Source organism: Callorhinchus milii, unplaced genomic scaffold, assembly GCF_018977255.1.
Source record: "Callorhinchus milii isolate IMCB2004 unplaced genomic scaffold, IMCB_Cmil_1.0 Scaffold8, whole genome shotgun sequence".
In the NCBI taxonomy this organism is placed as follows: domain Eukaryota; kingdom Metazoa; phylum Chordata; class Chondrichthyes; order Chimaeriformes; family Callorhinchidae; genus Callorhinchus; species Callorhinchus milii.
Window position 1 is genome coordinate 20,465,945 of NW_024704749.1, and position 21,690 is coordinate 20,487,634.

Sequence of the window (21,690 nt, forward strand, 5' to 3'; positions counted from 1 at the left end):
AACTACATCTCATTCCAAATGCTTTTTGAGACTGGTATCCTTAACTGCACTGTACCTATCTTGTGCCTTTGTCAGAATTTTTTTTGTTCAGCTGAGCGTCTGACACATGTGGAAACCCATTACCAAACCAAACTGAGAATTCCATGCGTCTCACCTACACATGGAAATCCCAGAGATAGATTGATGGAATACGTATTCTCTCCCTGGAGGGACACATCCTGCTTACCTAATTCTGGAACGCATTAGGCGTGTCAGGAGCCAAAGCTTGAGGACCTCAGAGTACGTGTTGGGGGTAACTGCTGGAGTTTAACCAGCTAAAACCACATAGCTTGCCATTGATATCACTGTTTGGCAATCTTTCCTGTTGCTTGTCCAGCTAGGACCATCATTAGGGCTTTGGCTTGCAGGGTTAACAGGAGCAGAGTACAATAACTAAGGGCTTTGTCAGAACAACAAAAAATTACATTTATATAATGCTTTTCACAACGGAAGGACGTCTCAAGCTATGGACAGTTGAGGGTTTTCACCCAAGCTGCAGGTTGGATTTAACAAGTATGGGGGTGGGAAGATGACCAAAGGCACAGTCAAGGAGGAAAGTCTTGAGAGAGAAGGGGTGAGGGGAGCGACTCCAGGAAGGAGTTTCAGAGGGTGGGCAGAAAGGCTGAAGGTTCGACCGATGCTGGGACTGGCAGAGCAGGGGATACAAAGCACCTCAGTGTCTGCCAAGCAGAGGAAGTGGACAGGTTGGTAAGTTTAGAAGACAACCCACAAACGTCCTGTAATATTCAATACCTTAAAGAATCGAGAAAAGAACAGGGAGGAAATGGGACAACATAAAAAGGCATAACCTTTGAATAAGATAGACTTTCAAATAGGACTGTGCTTTTCTGTGCACTTAGAACATTAAGTTAGTATGATTCCTCAACCATAGAATGGATATGTTGGAAGGAAGAAGAAGGGAGTGAATATAAATTTGAAAAAGGCAATGTAATGATACCTAAATAGTTATTAGAAAATTATAAATTATTTATAAAGAATGCATAACAGAAGTTAGCTCTGCCATGCGATAGAATTACATGGCTAAACCAAGAGGTAGTGCACTTCAGGGGATTCTCTAGACTACATGCAAACATAAACAGTAATATGTTCAGCCAATGCTGTAACGCACAGAAGCTAGCGTATGGCTTTGCAGCAAATCAATAAAATAAATCCTGAGATCACTTTGTCAAATTAGATGTATCCCGGCAAATCCCTAGCCAGCACAAAACATTGAATAAAAAAAAGTATGTTTCCAGATATCTACATAAACCAACAGAGAGAATCTTGTTTTTAACATGTCAACCTTAAGATTGATTATTGGTTTAAAAGACTCGTCAGCCCAAGTCCAAGGCAATAATAAAAACAAACTTCTCTTTTGAAAGTTTAAGGAGTTGTCAAAATCCCTCAATGTAACTTATAACATCACTTACATAAACTATGCATCTGCTTGTGCTAAACACAACAAAGTGCTAAACAAATGCTTCCCTTTAATTTTTTTAAACTGTGGCTATACAAGATTATGGAGTGCAACATGCTTAGTTTTACATAGTGTATGTAAAACTTTTGGTAATGTTCAATATTGATCAATAGTCATTAGGTTAGATCGTGTGAGATCAGCTTTAACCTTTTACAGTTAAAGGGGAGGAAATACATTTCCCGCAAAGAAATTTGCATGAAAAAATTCTACATGAACATTAAGAAAAAAAATCAGTTGCTTTAGCCCCTCAATAATATAAACGAATAAATATGCTAGTAAAACTAGATAAAAGCCTTCAGTAAAGATGTGAAAGTGGCTAATGGCAATGGAAGAGCCTGCCTATTGGCTGTAACTGCTTCAGAAATTGTATTGGTTCATGACCTTCGATCAAACAAGACTCTACATTTCACAATGGGAGAAACCGCTGCTGCGAGCTGCCAACTTTGAAGCGCTCCTCTGTGAATGTGGCTCATCTGTCTAATTGCTTCTTTATTGTTTCCATGTGACATTGCATTGTACAATGTCACACAGAATGTTTCCCTCCCCATTGATCTCAGCAGCAATAAAAAGCTCTATAACACAGATGATAATACTACCAGGACTTGGCCTTGCCATCCCCCACTAACCCCATGAAATTTCAAATTATGGGTCACACACATAACCACAGTATACGCTTAATGGCATATTTGAAGTATTTCAATGTCATGAATTATTACCTTGGGGTTTTCCAGGATCCCAGACTCATAGCTGTGGAAAACACAAATTGAAGAAGTAAACAACAGGAACAATATTTTCCATAAAAGAACAAATCCATATTAAGATGGCAGCAATATTTCAAATGAATCAAGTATTAAAAATCAGTTTACCTGATGTGCATAAGGTTAGCATCCATACTCCAAGGACTTTTGGGAGTGACAGGAACAGGGATTCCATGATTCTGTAATCCAAAAAGAAATTCAAAGACATCAAGGTCCATCATCAATGGTGCAGTGTGTTCATTGCAAGGTGTGTAACTTATTATTAACCAGAGGGTTTTATATTTAGTGAAACATGACAAAACAACAACAAGATTACATTTGTATAGCGCCTTTCACGTTGGGAGGATGTCCCAAGGCGCCGGACAGCGTACAGCATTTCAGACCCGAGCTGGGGTCAGGGGGCGAGAACAGAGGGGAGGATGTTAATTAGCTTTTAAAACCTTAGTTTGAGATATAATCCGTCAAGAAAAACAATAATAAAATTGGTCACTTCAATCTTCGACTGTTTGTGGGACAATGCTGTGCGCAATTGGCTGCCTCGTTTCGCCCAAAAATATCGTCAATTTGCTTTACACTATATTCTCTAAAGCGCTTTGAGACTTCTAGAAGACGTGAAAAGCGCTATATCAAATGCAAGGATTATTATTAATAGTAGTAGTTTTGGTACTCGTTTCCACATACAGCTGATAATAATAATCCTTGCATTGAATATAGTGTCTAAACATGTCTTTGTGAAGATTTAAAGCACTTCACAGAATTGCAGAGTCAATTGACCGTATATTTTGTGGGCGAAACACGGCAGCCAATTGTGCACATAGAAATATTTTAGAAAAGTAAATATTTTCTTAATACTTATTTAAAATATCTCTCCGAGATATTATGATTTGTTTAAGTGGTAGTGTATGAGGTTACTCAATGTAAATAAAAACGATTAAGTTTTACAAATTGATACTTGTGCAGGGAAATTCTCCTGCAGAAATTATTCCTATATAGTTTGGACCTTCATAGTACATACATTAAGATGTGGAAACATTTCTCAGGCCCTCTATTGACTGCTCTCAAGGCTCAGCATATGCATTACAGAATCAAATCCAACAGTAAAGAAAAAATATGCCACCCCCACCCCCCCCGTCAGGCTCTGCCATTGGTAAGCGCTCCGATAAGCTACCCCATGTGAAGGGCATTATGTAAATGCAAGTTGTTACTGCTATGATTGATGCAATGAGCAAAAACACAATCAACTTGCACTTATATAGCGCCCTCCACGCAAGGTAGCGTCTCAGAGCGCTTAACAGTGGAGAAGCCTGACTCCGAGTAGGGGGCTGGGTGGGGGATAAACAAGGTCGAAGAGGAAGCTTTTCAGGCAGGACTTGAAAAAGGGGAGAGAGGGGGCAATGCGGAGGGGTTGAGGTAGAATGTTCCAGAGTTTTGGGGCGTAGTGGCTGAAAGTGTGACCTCCGATAAAAACGCGACCTCTGATGAGGTCTTACACCAAGTGTACTTTACTTTGAAGACATTCCATTTTAAAGAGCAACTGGTCTTCAAAAAAGTGAAATTTTATTTTCTCTTACACCAGTTCTGGAAACTCACTCTTTGCACAAGCCCATTTCAATGCTGGAATAGGATACTGAGATGACAACTGCCTCCCCACTCCAAAATAACAAAATACTGCTGTAATTATGTGCCTAGCTTCGGCTAGTTATTTTCTCCTCATTTTTTTCTCCATCATTTCCAACTTAGCTTTGCTGATCTTTAACTGCATAAATGACTTGGGCAGAAGCTTTTTTTGGAAGACTGTTTTGACTAATTGTTTGGCGTGTGCCATTTCCAGCTGTTAAATTAAGTCCCGCTTTAAAAGCCACACACTACTCATCAATTCCCCCTCAAGGTTCACTGCTGTGCTGGGCGCAAACTAGTAAGAAATGGTCTGAATTACACAGACAGGCTCTAAGGACTGAACAAAGCATTACTCAAGGGAACTTAATGGACTACACAGTACATTAAAGAGGAATCTTCAATTGAATAATTTAATATTTCTAGTACTTTCTGGTAATTTTATTTTGTTTTAAGAATCTGTGAATAGCTTGAAAGTTCTCAAGAGACAACCGCCTTCTGCTTACAAGGACAGTGGGAGGTGGGGGGGGCGGAGGGAAAAAAAGGATGAAATAAAGGCATGATTCAGAGAAGATGAGTATCTAGTCTTGTGAACTGATACAATTTCCCAACCTCCCACAGGCTGACTCCTCCTTTGGATCGCACAATACATTGAAGCAGAGATAACAAACAACATTATGAAGTAATTCATTACTTTGGCCCCAATTATCTGAAATCACCATGGCAGAACAGTACCCCCGGTGACTAGAGCCAGCAGCTCTCAAAACCCAGTCTTGCAGAAAAAACCACCAGCTACTGACACAGACAGAAAGGAAGTTTCAGTGTGGAATCTTTCAAATGAAATAAAAACAAGTTCCAGTAATGAATAACACTTGGGCACTGCTCCAACAAGTGCAGTACCTTCCAGAAGACCAATATTTTTCAATTTACCGGAAATTAAAAAATGAATAATTTTCATGTCCATTCCGATAGGTAAAAGAACCTCAGAGCAAGTTTGTCTATTACGCCTTTTTTGTGGCCGGTCAGTTTTACATCTTAGAGTTGCAATAACTACCGTACATTATGTTCTACAAGGTTATTGATTTTACACAACAAAAACAGAACCATTTTACCAGGTTTAATCAGCAGATCTTTTGAGGTTATATTCATACACAATTCAAAAAGTTATTCACCTTCTCAATAGGAATACTATTTTGTTTTAAATTCTCACTTTTCTTTCTCTTGGTTTCCCTAGTCTCAGTGTCCCCAGGCAGACATGTGTATAGGCATTAATACCATTCTGTAACTCACTGTGGTCGATCAAGAAGCTACTGTGTGGAGAATTATTAGTGAAAACCTGCATCTTACTCTGAAATTCATAGTTTTCACTTGCCCCTTTAAGAAGAACGGCTCAGGTCACATTAGCGCAATTTAACATGCTAAGAGGTAAAAATTCCACATGGACCTAAATTCACTCTAAAATTTTCTTAGTGTTTCACAGTATCCAGAAGTTGGAAAATTCTTAAATGCAGTCTTAATTTTGAAACTTGTTGCTATAGAGAACCAGTTTCAAAGACTGAATTCAACCATTTGCTAAATTTTGCAGTGTGAAATAGTCAGTAGTCAGAGTAAATCTAGATCCAGTTGGACCGTCTTACTATAGCAACGCAGTGATGGGCAGATGGTGTACCCATTTTCCACCAAGCACTTGAATGTGGTCGTTACAATCCATAATCCAGATCTAAATTGGTCGTCTCACTAAGAGGTCACAAAGACAAGATGGTGTGGGAAATGGAAAATAACTAATGCAGGTGCAAGGGGAAGAGGGGAGGTGACCGCAAGCACGATCAAAAACTCACCCAAGGATGACAATAGCTACCACATTCTCGATTTGCAGAATTCCAGTACATTTTCCATACACTTTGAAACGAGTCTTCCAGCAGACCAAACCTTTCTAAAATCCCACTAGCAATTCACGCAGGAATCTTACTTATTCTCAGTTCAAGATCCCTATTTTCGTTGCAAGAAGTTATCATATTTCACATCAGTGCAAAAATAAAACACAGAAGCAACAAGTGCATTTTACAGCTGACGAGGCAGGGATTATATAGGTACCTTCACAGCTTGAAAGTTATCCCCAAGGCACACAAAGACTGTCCTTGTAACAGGAATCCGGCAAACTATCAAAGCTCAAATCCAGGTAAGTTGTCTCATTCTTTAAAAATACCAAAACTAACTTAAAAATGTCTTACTGAATTAAAGGTTTGGTTATTAGTCAGTCTGTGAACAACCTGTAAATATACTTCCATGGCTAATTCCTATTACTTCTTTTTGTGATTATGCTTTATACTTTTTCCACTTTGTGGTTTTTTTTCCAGTTTACCCTCTGTGCTGGTTGACAAAAGTGCAAATATTTCCCATGGTGGATCAGGCAGATATAGCCAGAACATTGCGGTGCATTTTCATGGTGAAATGCACTCAAGCAGAAATTAGCGTGGATTCTGGGTACAAAACAGTCCTGCCTAATAAGAGAAATAGTCGGCTTTATCGGATCATCCGGTTTGAGCATGAGAGGTACTGACACCAACAAAGTAGTAAGGAAACCACCCCTCTCGTTGGTGCATGTGGCACCAGGTAACAGCACCTGACAGCAAACTGGCCACGGGAAAGCAGTGTGAAAGAATCTGATGCGACTCACCCAGAATCACCGTTCGCACTCACCCTGCAATAAATTACCACTGTCAATAACATCCTATAGATTTTTCCCAGAGAGGATAAAGATCATTAATGGTTAATGAGTTGGGCAAATGTAGTTGTGTATTATTTTAGTCAATAATAAAATGAGGGGTTTATGCTGTTACCTGCTCGGGTTGTTTTTGCCTGGAGCAGGTTTGAATCAGTCCTGAGTGGTGTCAACAGGTTGCCCACTGTTACAAAGTGTCTTCTTCATGTCACAGGAAGATGGAGTAATTGTTAATGCTTGAGCAGTCAAGCCATCGAATGGTTCATTAGGTTTCAAGAGGTTGTTTTTTCATTCAGTGCCTTTTAGCATCAATGGCTGTTATCATTAGCACAGGGGGGGCAGCCCTAAGGAGGTGGTCTCAGGTCTGGTGTGGACAAGGTCTGGGTGAACACTGTCTGATGTTCAGATTTAGCAGAAAGGAGCAACTTCCACTGTTCACTTATCCAAAAGTTGTCATGTATCTTTGGTGTGATTATTAAATCACTACTTGGCACTCTATGGAGTCAAACTGACATGACTGTAGCTCAGTAAGGGATCGAATTTGGCAATGCATGTTTGCAGATAGTTAGGAAATGGATAGCCAGAAAATGGATAACCCCCAATGACAAGTTAATATAGTCAGTTTAATTCAGTTGCTCCGTTCATTTTAAAATAAGGAACATTTTGAATTGTAAGTTAGAATGGTCTTTACAGTCAATGAATGGGAGAGTGGCCAGTGCGCGTGTGTGTGTGTGTGTGTGTGTGTGGGGGGGGGGGGGGGGCGGGGGGGGAATGTGAATACAAATTGGATGAAAGATATTTCGGCCTCTTTAGATAACACAAGCTGGCTGTTTGCAAAAGTGCAGCACAATGTCAGGACTTCTATGCTTTCACTGCCCTTCAGCTAGATGCTAATTCCCATGTTTATTAACACATGCTTATTGATTTCTGGAAAGTTAAATCTTAATATCCACTGTTTCATAAATAATCAATGATTGTTTTGGCTAAGCCACTACCTCAGGGCAACGAGCGAGCACAGAAATAGAAGATATTATTTTCTATATGATGTAGACGTTACACACGTTCATCACCTTTCATAGTTTAATGTTAATTCTGAATTTGTTTTGTTAACACTAATTTAAAGATAAATAACTTGCATTTATGCATTCTAATATTTTAAAGACCTGGATAATGTCCCTTTTTCAGTTTAATAACCACGTTAAAATTTAATGTTGCATCTCCTCACATACCACTTAATTTATCCATATCCCTTGTATTGATACCAATCTCGCTTGCACTAAAATCATATTCAAGATTATTTTGTGCATTTAGTGTACTCGCCTAAACTCATCAATCACCTGGAGTAAACTATCACAAAGAGTCACTAGTTATTTCTTTCTTACCTTTGCTATTTTTTCTCCGAAACTGCTTCTCCTATCTCACCATCTGCTGTTGCATTGACACCTGTTATATCATCCTTTACCAATAAAGCCACTCCTCAGTCTAGCTTAGGTCTATCTTTGTGAAATATTCTATGCTCTTTTAGCTCCTTTTCTTGTCCATCTTCTGCTGACAGCTATGTTTCTGGATTGTCTACAATACTGGAGATGAAGAAATGTTTTGTAGTTCAGTATTTTTGACCTCAACAACTAGTGAAGTAGAACGAGTCAAGAGATTAAGTGCAAGGAATTTGCAACTTATAATACTAAATCCTAGCATTTGATATAGCATCTTATATCAACAAAACATCTTAAAGCATTTTACAGGATATTCTGTACAGTGTACTAACAATTGTAGTCCCATTAACCTGTTTTTCCCCCATAATCCTGCAAGTTACTCTATTTATACTTCCCTCTTAAAATCTAATAAGGATTCTGTCTTGACCACTGCACCCGAAATTTCACATCCTAAACATTTGTGTAAAATGCTCCTCCTAATCACTCCTTTTGTTACTTCTCTTAAATTGATGCCTCACGATAAACTCAATCATTCTCTCCGCTTATCCCCTTCCCCCTCACCTCTCTCGCGCGCGCCCCCACCTCCTCTTTCTCACCACCCCCCACCACTCTCTCTCACCACCCTCCCCCTACAGATCAGACTTATGCGAGTATACACCTTGGAGCTTATTTCAGTAAACAGTAACAATAGTGAGACAGATCGATTGCAAAATATTGTGAAATAGGATTGTATAGGATGGAAAGACCATTTCATCTAGCTGATACAATTTGAGAAACAATCAGATTTTGTATGTTTTCTCAACAGCCAAAAAGTTATTGTGTCTCCAATGATCGCTTTAAACCGTTAGTTTAATTGTTGGCTGTGTGGTTACAGAGTGAACGTTTGTCATTTAGCACAGGACGTTTTGTAGAATGCAGATGAAAAGGAAATAACATTCATTCAGCATATTCTGCTGAGAGCCATAGGAGGGCTTTAAATAGATCAGCAAAAATCCTACATCACTCATGTGATTGCACCTGAACAAAGCAGCCCACGGTGTAAAGAGAAGCTCAGTGGGAGCGATTACAAGAAAATAATTGCATTCAAGGATTCGGACGTCATACCAAAAACCAAGAGTGGTTTATTGTCCTCTGAACTGAGTTTTTCATACCCACCCAAGCACATTTTTAAAAATAACATTTGTTATTTATGAAAAGATTAAAATTCTGAATATAGGAATTTGATGGGTGGGAAATAGCTTTGCTCTATATAATCAGAGCTTCTGTCATCTCCGCTCCTTCCAATCCTCTTCTATCATAGTTCAATCTTCATACAAATTCCACTTTTCTCACAAAAACCTTGTGTGCCCCCTTGTGATCCTAAGCTGTTACTGCAGCCATAATATGTCACGATCAAAATTTATTTACAACTTAAACTTAGCAGGAATTTATCAAAGCTACTTCAGGAAACTTGATTGTAAACCAGTGGCCAGGTTTGACAACAGAAAAGGTATGTTTGCAGTACATCACTAAAGTAGTAACCAAACTAATTTGGGGTCTACCTTGCAATGAAGGCTAAAAACAGTGACCAGTATATGGTCATAGTATAGGACAGACAAGAGCAATTAAGATTTCTGGCTGCCTGTAAAAAGGTCATAACATTCCAGAATTAGTAAGTGCGTTTCATTAAACAAAACATTTGGTACAAGTCGAATGGGATTTCCTATTCAAATGTACCTTTATTCGACCACAAAATATAGTCAGTTAATGTACAATCTGTGAGATGCTTTGAGACGTCTCGCAGATGTGATAAAGCACTATATCAAATGCAAAGATTATTATTATTTAACTTAGTCAATAGAGCAGCAACTTCATGAAGTTGATCTCCTTTAATATCAAAGAACAGCTAGATATGAGAGACCCCAAGCACTTCACTCCCGAAGACCTGCGTGAATTCCACTCTGGAAGTGGACCGTATCTGAGATTTGTTTCTGTTTGAGGAATCTGGCTTGGTCATTAAGAAAGCCATGATCTAATAGAATGGTGGAACAGTCTCAAGGGGCTGAAAGGCCTACTCCTGCCCTATTCCATTCAGAAATAATCGCAAATTATAGGCCCAAAAAGGGAAAATTGATAAATCACGAACAACCTTAATCTTAAACTCTTTGTAACAATTTCATTTTAAAAAGTCAATACAATGAGGATTCCTTAAAAGGTACACACAGTGGGTTCTACAAGTAATTATATCCCCTTAATATTAACTTTTTTCCAAAATAAAAATGAGGTTAGAATTTACACTGTTAATAGAATCTCAATAAATCTATTGCAAATGATTTCTTGGTAATGCTGTGGTGAGCATCACAAAGGTACTGAGTGCCCTCTTGTGGTCATTTACACACAACAAAAAACATAGAATTCTTAAGATTCAAAACCCATTTTGGAAGAATATCATGTCACATAAACAGATTCATGAATATTGCCAAATTGAATTTTACATTATTTATTTAAGTCTTCCATTTAACTATGGGCGATTTGATTTTTCATAACGTTATATTGCACTACTATTTCAATGCACATAAATTATATTTCCCTGTACCATTCAATAACGATAATAATACAACATAAATCTTCTCGTGATTCAGTTTGCAGAAATTACAATCTGTCCATGTAACTAAAACACGCCTGCCAGCCAAAATAAGCAGTGAAATTATCAGATAGTGACATTGCTAAGGTTGCTGCGTTTCATCCACAGAACATACAGTCAATTCACTTTACAGAATATTCTGTGAAAGGCTTTGAGACGTCTCGAAGACGTGATAAAGCACTATATAAGGATGTAAGGATTATTATTATCATCCCAGCACATTAGCAATGCGCTCACTAGCTCCACAAATGGAAATAAGTTACGTTAAAAATGAAAAGCTAATAAGTTAAAATTTAAAGCGGGACTGCGCAAACGGCAATACTAAAATATCAGCATTTCTAAACAAATATTTCAAACCAACCTTTGCATACTCCATCAGGTCATTGCGTCCCAAGAATCGATTGAAAAACTCTGGTAACCGCCATGGGGAGATGATCTGCAATCAACATACAGAATAACATGTACAAGAGTCAGAGTTCTGCAATACAAGAATCTTTAGGTAATCAAATTAGTCGTGAGGGAGACTGGCCTTTCACAAGTGTCTTTGTATTACTTTTTCCCCACACAGAGAGTGGTGGGAGTGTGGATTTATAATAATTATACAGAATCTTACAGTGTAGAAGAAAGCCATTTAGCCCACTGTGCCTGCGCTTTGGAAGAGCTACCAACTGATTCCACTAATCTGCTCTTACCTCACAGCCCACATGTGGAGGCTGACCCCATGTCTGCGGATGACATCACTGAGAGGGAGCATGTAAATGGAAAAAAGGAGGTGGGGGAAGATAGAGCCTTGGGTACCCTGCAGATGACTGTGCAGGGGTGGAAGGAGAAACACTTTGAGGAGTGAGTTTCCGAATGATGGCAGAGGGTCAAGTAAGACTTGAACCAGGTAGATGAGGGAAACAAGGCAATCGAGGTGGGTGGTTGTGATTGATTGTGTTGAGGGCAACAGAATGATCCAAGAGGGAGTCATTTGTACTTGCATAGATTAGATTATAGGAAACCCAATTACACTATCTTAAATTTCAACCTCAAACTGAATTTGTAGTTTGATTTTTAACGCAAAAATGTCATTACTTCAACCTTCAGATCACAGAACTAAAAAATATGGTAAAAACACATTTATTCCAAAAAATGTTCTACCTTAACATCAGGATACAGCGCATAGCAAGTCAACTCAAAACGGATCTGATCATTTCCCTGGAAAGAAAAAGAAAACACTTAGAACACTAGGAAGGCTGCCCACAGTAAAAGCAAATATATACTTTCATGAAAAGGCTGTTGTAATCTTGGAGTGTGATTACAAACTGCTGAACGACATTTTAAATTACTTGAATTTAAAAATTCTGTGCAGGAGTAAAAATCTGAGCAATGACTAGAGAGGCTCTTCAGTCTTGAGAGACAACTTCATAGAAGTGTGTAATATTTTACATAGGGTTGTAAAAGTAAACCCAGAATAATACTTTAGGATTCACCAAGACAGTACAACTAGAGGACATAGGTTTAGAGGGCAATTTCAGGACAGACCCCAGGAAGTTTATCTTTACCCAGAGCGGAATTAATAACTAGAACCGGTTACCGCAAAGGATATTTGAAAAGCAGCTCGGTGCTGTGATGGAGAATGGGTGTTTTGGGAGCAATGAGATCAGATTAGGGCCAAAGGACTTCTTGATCCGAACCAATCTTGTGACCAAACTGCGACTTAGAAACCCGTGCAACTTAATGCACCGTTTAGAACATAAAAATGATTAAGTTGACAAAGTTTCACTAAGGATTCTTGAAACGTTTTCTCCCTCACTGTTGTATTCTGTAGTTTTGCATTCACTCATCTTCCTTTCTTATCCTCTCCTTCCAATACTGGGTATATGTTGAAACCGATCACCATGCTTTAGAGGTGTCCAAACCAAGCTGAGAATTCCATGCATCCCACCTACACGTGGAAATCCCGGAGATAGATTGTTGGAATGGAAATCCTCTCTCAGGAGGGATGCATCCTGTTTACCTAATTCCAAAGAGTATTAGACGCAGGTTAGCAAGAGCTAAGGCTTTGGGACCCCAGAGTGTGCGTTGGCATACTGCTGGAGTCTAACCAGCTAAAACTGCATAGCTTGCCATTGATATCGCTGTCTGACAAGCTTTCCCGCTGCTTGTCCAGCTGGGACCACCCTACCCATTAGTACTTTGGCTTGTAGGGTTAACAGGAGCTGAGCGGGATGACTGCCTGCCCCCAGTAACTGGCTGAATGTGAAACACAGGTCCATCAATACGTTTCCATTGCCACAGCCTACATTTTACACTTATTTCTTGGAGAAATGCTCATTTTTATAAATGAAATTTTCATTTGTTTCAAAAATTAAGCTTCATTTGAGGGAATTATGAAGTTTTTTTTAAGTCTTTCCTTTAAATTAGATTTGCTGTCCCTGTTCTTCTCACGTTATACATTAAATGCAAATGGTACTCGGAAGATGACTTTATTTCCAGATTAAGGTGCGGCAGGAATCTGATGTCCTCAAGAAAATTGCTGTCGTTGAATTTTAGCTGTGGTGTTTTGTTCAGATTTTTCAGAAGTTAATTTTTCAATTAGTCTGATAATAATAATAATAATCCTTGCATTTGATATAGTGTTTTCACGTCGGGAGGACATCCAAAGCGCTTCACAGCACACACTGTAAAGTGAATTGACTGTATATTTGTGGGCGAACGCGGCAGCCAATTGCGCACAGCAATGTCCCACAAACAGTCGTAGATTGAAATGACCAATTTATTATTGTTTTGGGTTTTGGAGGGATTATTATTAGGCTCTGTGTGGAGTAAGGAAACTTGCCCAAGGTTTCGCCCTCTGTCTGGAATTGAACTCAGGTCTCTCGCTTGCAAAGCGAGTGCTCTAACCACTGAGCTACAGGACTCCACAATCTATAGTAGACAGAAGAAAAGCAAAAATACCAATCTGCTACATAACAGATGACAGCATCATCTGATCAAGTGGTTTATTTATGATATTCAACAGTGATGGTTAATAACATTGGTAGCACTAAAATTGCCTTATTGTCTTGTTCCTAAATCCCCAGCCAATCTGTGCAGTTGTATATTTGCTTTTAGTGGATGCACAACAGCAGATTAGAACTGGCTTTCTTCCTGAAGGCCAAAACAGACCCATCTGCTCCCCACAATATATCCGCCTTACAGATCTTCAGAGCAGCTTTTTACATTAAACCACCCACAGTTACCTTAGGATAAACTGCTTTAATCTCATTACTATCCGTGGTTTAAAGCAGGCAAAGTATTATTGGCAGTAATAGCATAACATAAAATCAGGCTCCCTTGAATAAAATAAATATATGGTTAACAGTTAATAAAACACAAATGTTATTGATTTATCAGAGCATTCACAGAACAGGAACTCTGATGGAAACATTGCTTATTATGTCTGGTTTTCTAAAAACATTCAGTATATTATCAGAATTTAGCAGAGAGAGAGAAAATGTTCCAGTCATTGAACTGAAAGACAATATTATTAGAAACATTAACTAATTAATGGTAACAATGACTAGTCTCTCATTGTGAGCCTGAATTGTAGTGCCTCAGAAAATCCACAGGTAACTGTACAGGACTTGGGTTAATAAATCCAGATACATTTAGAACGAGTGGTTTAGAATAATAAAAAAAAATTTAGTAATTAAATCTTTTTCCAGGGATATAAATAAGGAGTTCATCCCTAAATCTTGTTTTACCCTAATCACCCCAGGGTCCCTGAGGCCAACTACAACACACCTAAGGTTGAGAGTAGCTCATTTAGCACAGAAGAGATTGGATTTTACTAACCTATTAACCCATTAATGAAATCCAGCTCGCCGGACTGGATCTCTTGCCCACTCCACTCCCAAATTTGGTCCAACTAACCAGGATTTAAGTGTAAATGTTATACAGCACTGCCACCAGCTGGTGACTCCTGTCCCGAGTATTGATTTGATAATGTGTGTTGTTGATATCGACTTGATTATTCTGATGCCTTCTTCCCCAGTCCTACTATCCACAGGAATGGACATAAATGACAGCAATTTTCAGTCAGAATTGGGAGAAACATCTTAAACAACTAGATTCACTGCCACGCCATTGCTGACTCTCTCAGTCAATATCCAATCAGAAATCGCTCTGCCCTCACCTTCCCCGTTTGCTTAGTCTTGACGTGTGCATTTTGGCTGCCGCCACCGACCCAAGCTACTTCCCCAAAATGCTCCCACCCCTGTCCTCTACCCTCCACTAATATCACCCTCCTTTCCCTCCTGCCCTCCATTCTCCCCGATCCAGACCCCCAGTATGGGCCTTCTTCAGAACTTCAATCTGAATTATAGTCAAATCACTGCCACTGTCACTGAAAGGGCACTGACCTGACTGGTAAGAAGTGACCAAATACATTCTGATAGGTATCATTCATCTTTTCAGGAAAAATATTGTTCCTTTACTCAGTTAACATACCTTGCCAGTGGCTCCATGGGATACAAACTGAGCTCCTTCCTGTTTTGCAATCTTCACTTGGCCTCTGGCAATGCAGGGTCTAGCCAGCGATGTTCCAAGCAAGTATCGGTCTTCATAAATAGCATTTGCTTGGACACCGGGCCAAATAAATTCCTCAACAAACTCCTTCCTCAAATCTTCGATAAAAACCTGTTAAAAGCACAAAATATCGTAGCAGTAATCTTACACAATGTCAAACAAATCAAACCGAAAATCAATGTGACCGTCTGCATATTCTTTAGTGTGGACTCAAAGTTGCTTGTAAAGCAACAAATGCATACTAGCTGCATCTTATCCAAGTCCCCACCCAAGTGAGTTGGTAATCTGTATCTAGACTTTCCACACAGAAAACTCCCTCTTTCCCCAGTGGGAAACTCCTCTACATCCTTCATCCACCCCTACCCGCCTAATCCAGCTGTTCCCTATGTCCAGCAAACACCAGCTTATTTCATGTATCTCCCCCCTACATCTATCCTACCATCGCCATTTTGCCCCCACTCTCTGGTGCTCCATTCCCTCCCTGCGTCCCCTTTTTCAAGGCACATCAAGACTGGTCATCTTTTCCTCTCCCTATCCCACCTCCCTTGGCTCATGCCCCCAGCTCGAGTGCCCAGGCAGCAGTGTCATGTGCTTTTAGACATCCTATTGACTTGAAAAAAGCACTGTAGAAATGCTGTTATTTCTCTGGAAGGGAAACACAAAAATATTGCTTTGGCGGACATTTCTCAAATAAGGCATATAGCCCTCAGCAGTCAAAAATTGGACCACCCTGGTCTAGGCTGAAACTCCAGTGCAATGCTGGGGTTGTGCTGCATTGTCGGAGGTGCAATCCTTTGGTGCCTGTTCAGATGGACAATAAAGATCCCATGATGCTATTCAAAAAGAGAAGGTAGTTTCACCCCGTGTCCTAGCCAACAATTCCCCCCTCCACCCCAAACAAAATCGGTCACTCACTCCATGGCTGCTTTTGGGACATTACTGTGTGCAACTGGCTGCTTCATTTCAGTATATCCTGTAAAGTGCTTTGAGACATCTCAATAAGGTGCTATATCAAATGCAACGATTATTACATAATACTATGCAAGCTCCTCTGAGGCCTGCTGATAATAATGATCCTTACAAAGTGCTTTTTACTCAAAGCCCTTCACAAAGTAAAGTGCTGTGATTTTGTAAATGCTCCATTGTATAAAATAAATTAACCTGACTGCCCCTGCCCCCACAATGGCTCAGTTGTAAAGCCACTGTCTAGAATGAAACTAAGCTGTACAGACAGAAAAATCCTAGGTTTGATCTCCAAACTAAACTGCATTTGTTAACTGATCTCAGTTGGATTGGCAACATAGAGTCCCACAAGTTATCCTCAGGGTGGCAGGCTAAGGCAAAGGAAGGAGAGGTGAAAAGAGGCTGAACTTTCATTTCTGATTTTATCAAGTCACATCAGCTCACAGCAACTTTGCTTCTCCACGTTCAAGTGCCAGTCCTCGCACTACAACTTCACAATGACATCTGGAATGAAATGTTTGGAGAATTTTTACCTTTTTAGCTCCCAGAGCATGAGCCTTCTTTTGAGCAGCTTCAAAATCCTCCTCCTGTCCTACATTAGCCTGTTTGCACGAAAAAGAAAAATATAATTATTTGTCCATAGTTTCTTAATTCTGTCTTAATTATTTAAGAGAATGGAACCAACAGAAATTAATTAGTACGAGATCATTAATGTTCCCAGAATTGTTCATTTCCAACAAAAAAGGTCTGGGAAGTAGACAATAGTACAAAAGTGGGGAAGTAATATATAAACGGTTGGGTTAACCACATTTGGAGTACTGGTAGAAAGCCTCATCCTGCCCTACATGTTTCACATGTTTGAATGAAAAAGAAAAAATACTGGATGTAATTCTGGTCACCATATTGCAGGAAGGAGTGGAGAGAGTACAACATAGATTTACAAGAATGTTCCCAGAGATGAGTGGATACAGTGATCAGGAAAGCTTGGACAGGTTAGAACTTTTCTCTGTAGAATTGAGATGACAGAGAACCTGAACAAGGTATCTAAGATTATGAAAGAATTTGATAAAGTGGACGTTAATAGGCTGTTTCCACTTGGCGAGCCCAAAACAAGAGGGCATGAATATAATAGTCAGTAACACAAAAATAGAGTTTAGCTAACAGTGAAGATTGTAAGCAACTTCAGGGGGACACAGATTAATGGACTGGGCAGAGAAATGCAAAACATATGATTTTAAATTTCCAGCTCCTAGAAGCATCTGAGCAGATGGTTGGGTGGGAGAATTCCTACGATTTGAAAAATAGACATCCAGAAGTCTGCTACCCCACATCTAGGCCATGACCCCCTCTGCCTTCCCCCACCTCCGCAACATAGCTCAGCTCCGCTACTGTCTCACCCCGCAGGCCGCCGAAGCCCTCATTCATGCTTTCATTACATCAACTATGCAAACTGTTTGCTTGTCGGCCAACTACTCCCTCCACAGGCTGCAGATCATCCAGAACTCTGCAGCCTGTGTCCTCTCACACAATAGGCTCTGTGACCCTATCACCCCCATCTTTGCTCTACTCCACTGGCTTCTCATCACACAGAGGATATAATTCAAGATCCTGGTCCTCACCTTCAAAGCCCTCCATGGTCTTGCTCCCCACTACTTCTGCAACCTCCCAACCCACCATCCTGCCCACTCCCTCCGCTCAGCAGGCTGGCCTGCTTCATGCCCCCACCCTCTGGAACTTCATCCCGCAGTCCCTCTGCCTCACCTCCTCCCTTCCCACTTTCAAGATCCATCTCAAGACCCTCCTCTTTGATGCTTTCAATCTCTCCGCTTCCCCCCCTGCCCTCCACCCTCCCTGACCCCCAGCTCGGGTCCATAACTGTCTGTCCAGCGCCTTGGGACGTCCTCCCGACGTGAAAGGCACTTTACAAATGTAATTTTGTTGTTGTACTATGACAGAAGGGCGCAGTATATCTGCAAATTGCATTACCCCATGACCTCTTAACAGCACTGGCCCGAGAAATTCAGGCTCAAAATTGTTGTCATTATGAGCAAGAAATGCAACACAAGGATTTTTCCCAAGTAAAACTGAGGTAAAGTACTTTGATACAGGTACTGTATAGAGACAAAGACAGATGAAAAGACATCAGAACAGTTCCAAATCTGTCATCTCCATTATGGGTCTAGTTCTAATGGCAAAGGTTGGTCTCTATTTTATAAATAAAATCATAAATTTTCTTACAATAAATTTTGAGCATGACTAGTTGAATTGCTCGTGGGCTCAAGTCATAAGCTAAATAATTCAAAATTGTTCAATCAGTACACGCCACGATTTCTTACCAGATATGCAATGACTTCATATCCTTGTTCCTTCAGCCAAACCAGAATACATGAAGTGTCCAATCCGCCACTGTAGGCAAGGACAACTGTTCCTTTAGACTGCGACATTGAATTGCTGTGAATTTAAAAAAAAAATCAGTTAAAGCTACTTTGGTGAAGACTGGAAGAGTGATACAAGAACAAGATGTTAAAATAAGTTATTAGGATTCTGAAAATCCTAACAGAAAGAATACTGGAAATGCATAGCAAGTCAATCAGAAGAAGTAACATTACCAATAATAATAATAATAATCTTTGCATTTGATACAGCATCTTTCATGTCGGGAGGATGTCTCAAAGCACATTGCAGGATTTACTATGTGAAATGTATTGACTGCGCATTTTTTTTAAGTAAATGCAATAGCCAATTTGTGCAAATGTGGCGCTTTGAAATCACAAATTTTTGACTCAGGTAGAATGTGCTACCAAGTGAATCAGGTTGACATCAAATTTGACCCATTAGAAAATTGTTGGAAATTCATAATCAAAATATTATACCTATCTTACATTTGTCGCACACTACTATGTGCAATTGGCTGCTGTGTTTTGCCCACAAAGTATAGTCAATTCACTTTGCAGTATAACCTGTGAAGCACTTTGAGACGTCTCGAAGACGTGATAAGGGTCAATATCAAATGCATGGATTTTTTATTATTAACCTAGCTTACTCTTTCTTCGACTCCAAAATCATCCTGCCTTAAGGCACCTCGAGACCAAGGGCAACCCCTGGCTCCTCTTCTCCACCACAAACTAGCTCCTTTGCCCCCTTATCCTCAACTCCAAATGTGAGATGATGGACTGCTTTGAGTCCAAAATCAAGAGGATCCGCTCTGCTACCTCCCTCTCTGGCCTCCACCCATCTCTCCCTGCACACTTTCAATCCTGACTCTACCTCTTCTCTCTCCTCCATCAATTCCCGAATAAAGTCCACCAAGTGTTCCCTTGTCACTATCGTCTCCTGACCTCCCAGGTACACCTCCCTGCACCCCACCCCCCCCTTTTAATAGATGTTGAGTAAACTAGGCCTATATTCTCTAGAATATAGAAGAATTAGAGGTGATCTTATAGAAACCTATAAGATCCTTAAGGGTCTTAACAGGGTAGATGCCGTGAGACTGTTGGAGAATCTAAAACTAGGAGTCCTAGTCTCAAGATTAAGGGTATGAGTTGAGGAAACTGAGTTGAGGAAACATTTCTTCATTCAGAGGGTAGCGAATTTGTGAAATTTTCTATCCAGAAGGTTGCGGATGCTCAGTCCTTGAACATATTCAAGACTGAGGTTGATAATATTTCTAAAGGATAGAGGGATTAAGGGATATGGGGATAGGGTGGGTAAATGGAATTAGGTTAGAAGATCAGGCTCAAGGAACCGAATGGCCTACTCCTGCTCCTACGTCTTATGGTCTTAGATATTATCAACCTCTCTTAGTTGATCGGCACAGTTCCCAGCCCTTCAAAACAGCTGTCATCACCGCCCTCCTCAAAAAACTGTTACTTAACTACATCCCCATCTGCATCCTCCCTCTTCTCTCCAAGGTATTGGAGCAAGTCATGTTTCCCAGTTATGCTCTTTCTTCTTCCTGCACAAACCCCTCCAGTATCTCAGCTTCCTCTTCATGAGGACCCATCCCTACTCTCCATCCACGGCCCCAACTCTAACCTCCCATTCCTTTCCAAGGTCCTGGAACGAGTCATCGCATCCCAGCTCCGCTCCTTTCTCTCTTATTATTCTCTCTTTGAACCTCTCCAATCCGGCTTCCATGCTGCCCACAGCACGGAAACAGCCCTGATCAAAGTCACTGATGACATTCTGAACATCTGTGATCAGGGCTCTCTCTGCCTCCTTGTCCTCCTCGACCTCTCTGCCCTTCGACACTGTCGACCACTCCATCCTCATACACCGCCTCTCCTCCTTACTTAATCTTCGCGGACCTGGCCTTGCCTGGTTCGATTCCTATCTCTCTCACCATCTCCACTTTGTTGCCTCTAACGGTTTCTCCTCCAGTCCCCGCACTGTCACATCTGGCGTCCCCCAAGGCTCTGTCCTTGGCCCTCTCCTCTTTAATATCTACATACTTCCCCTTGGTGACATCATTCACAGACATGGGGTCAACTTCCAACTCTATCTTTCTGCCTTCACCCTCAACTCCAGGACCACTGCTGTCCTGACAGACTGCCTGTCAGACATCAAGTCCTGGGTGAGGGCAAACTTTCTACAGTTGAATGTGAACAAGACTGAGGCCCTCTTGATTGGCTCGCGCCAGCGCCTCAGGCTCTGGCAGCATCAACCTCCATGGTTGCACACTTCAACTCACCAGCCAGTCAGGAACCTCGGTGTCTTGTTCGACCCTCAACTGTCTTTTCTTCCCCATATCCAAGCCATGACCTGCTCTGCCTTCTCTCACCTCCATAACATCGCCCGACTCCGCCACTACCTCACCCCTCAGACCACTGAAACTCTTGTTCATGTCTTCATCATCTCCTACTCGACTATGCAAATGCTCTGCTTGTCGGCCTTCCCCACTCCTCCCTCCACAGGCTGCAGATAATCCAGAACTCTGCAGCCCGTATCCTCTCCCGCACCAAACTCAGTGACCCCCCCATCTCCCCATTCTCGCCCGACTCCATTGGCTCCCTATTCTTCAGAGGATCCAGTTCAAGATCCTGGTCCTCACCTACAAAGCTCTCAATGGTCCCACCCTACCTCTGCGACCTCCTAACCCCTTACCAACCCGCCTGCTCACTCCGCTCAGCCGGCTCCACGTCCCACTCCACCATTGCCACCTCATCCCCTCCTTAGCCTCCTTCAAGTCCCGCCTCAAAACCCTCCTCTTTGACCATGCCATTGTCACTCCCCCTTCCATTCTCCCCCCTGACCCCAGCTCAGGTCTGAAATGCTGTACACTGTCCAGCGCCTTGGGACGTCCTCCCGACGTGAAAAGTGCTACACAAATATAATCTTGTTGTTGTGAGGGCAGATCAAACTTCTCAGATTGCATGTACTGCAATACTGATTCCAACCAACAGAATGTTGAAAGAATAGCTTTTGCCTGGAGCTCAATTCATCCAGAAATATTCAATCAAGAAATTTTATTGACCAACCAAAAAGGCATGCCCATTCATACTTAT

General features: G+C 40.9%; 1 protein-coding gene across 2 annotated transcripts in view; it reads right to left on the reverse strand.

The window, feature by feature from the left end:
* Positions 1-21,690, reverse strand: part of ass1 (argininosuccinate synthase 1) — a 62,873-nt gene that overhangs the window by 37,786 nt on the left and 3,397 nt on the right. For both annotated transcript variants that reach the window (XM_042337137.1, NM_001292129.1), the window contains 7 exon segments: positions 18,523-18,637; positions 16,720-16,788; positions 15,146-15,334; positions 11,813-11,869; positions 11,031-11,105; positions 2,383-2,453; positions 2,233-2,263 (listed from right to left, as the gene is read on the reverse strand). In XM_042337137.1, coding sequence (XP_042193071.1) covers positions 2,233-2,263; positions 2,383-2,453; positions 11,031-11,105; positions 11,813-11,869; positions 15,146-15,334; positions 16,720-16,788; positions 18,523-18,630 — 600 coding nt within the window. In that variant the 5' untranslated portion in view covers positions 18,631-18,637.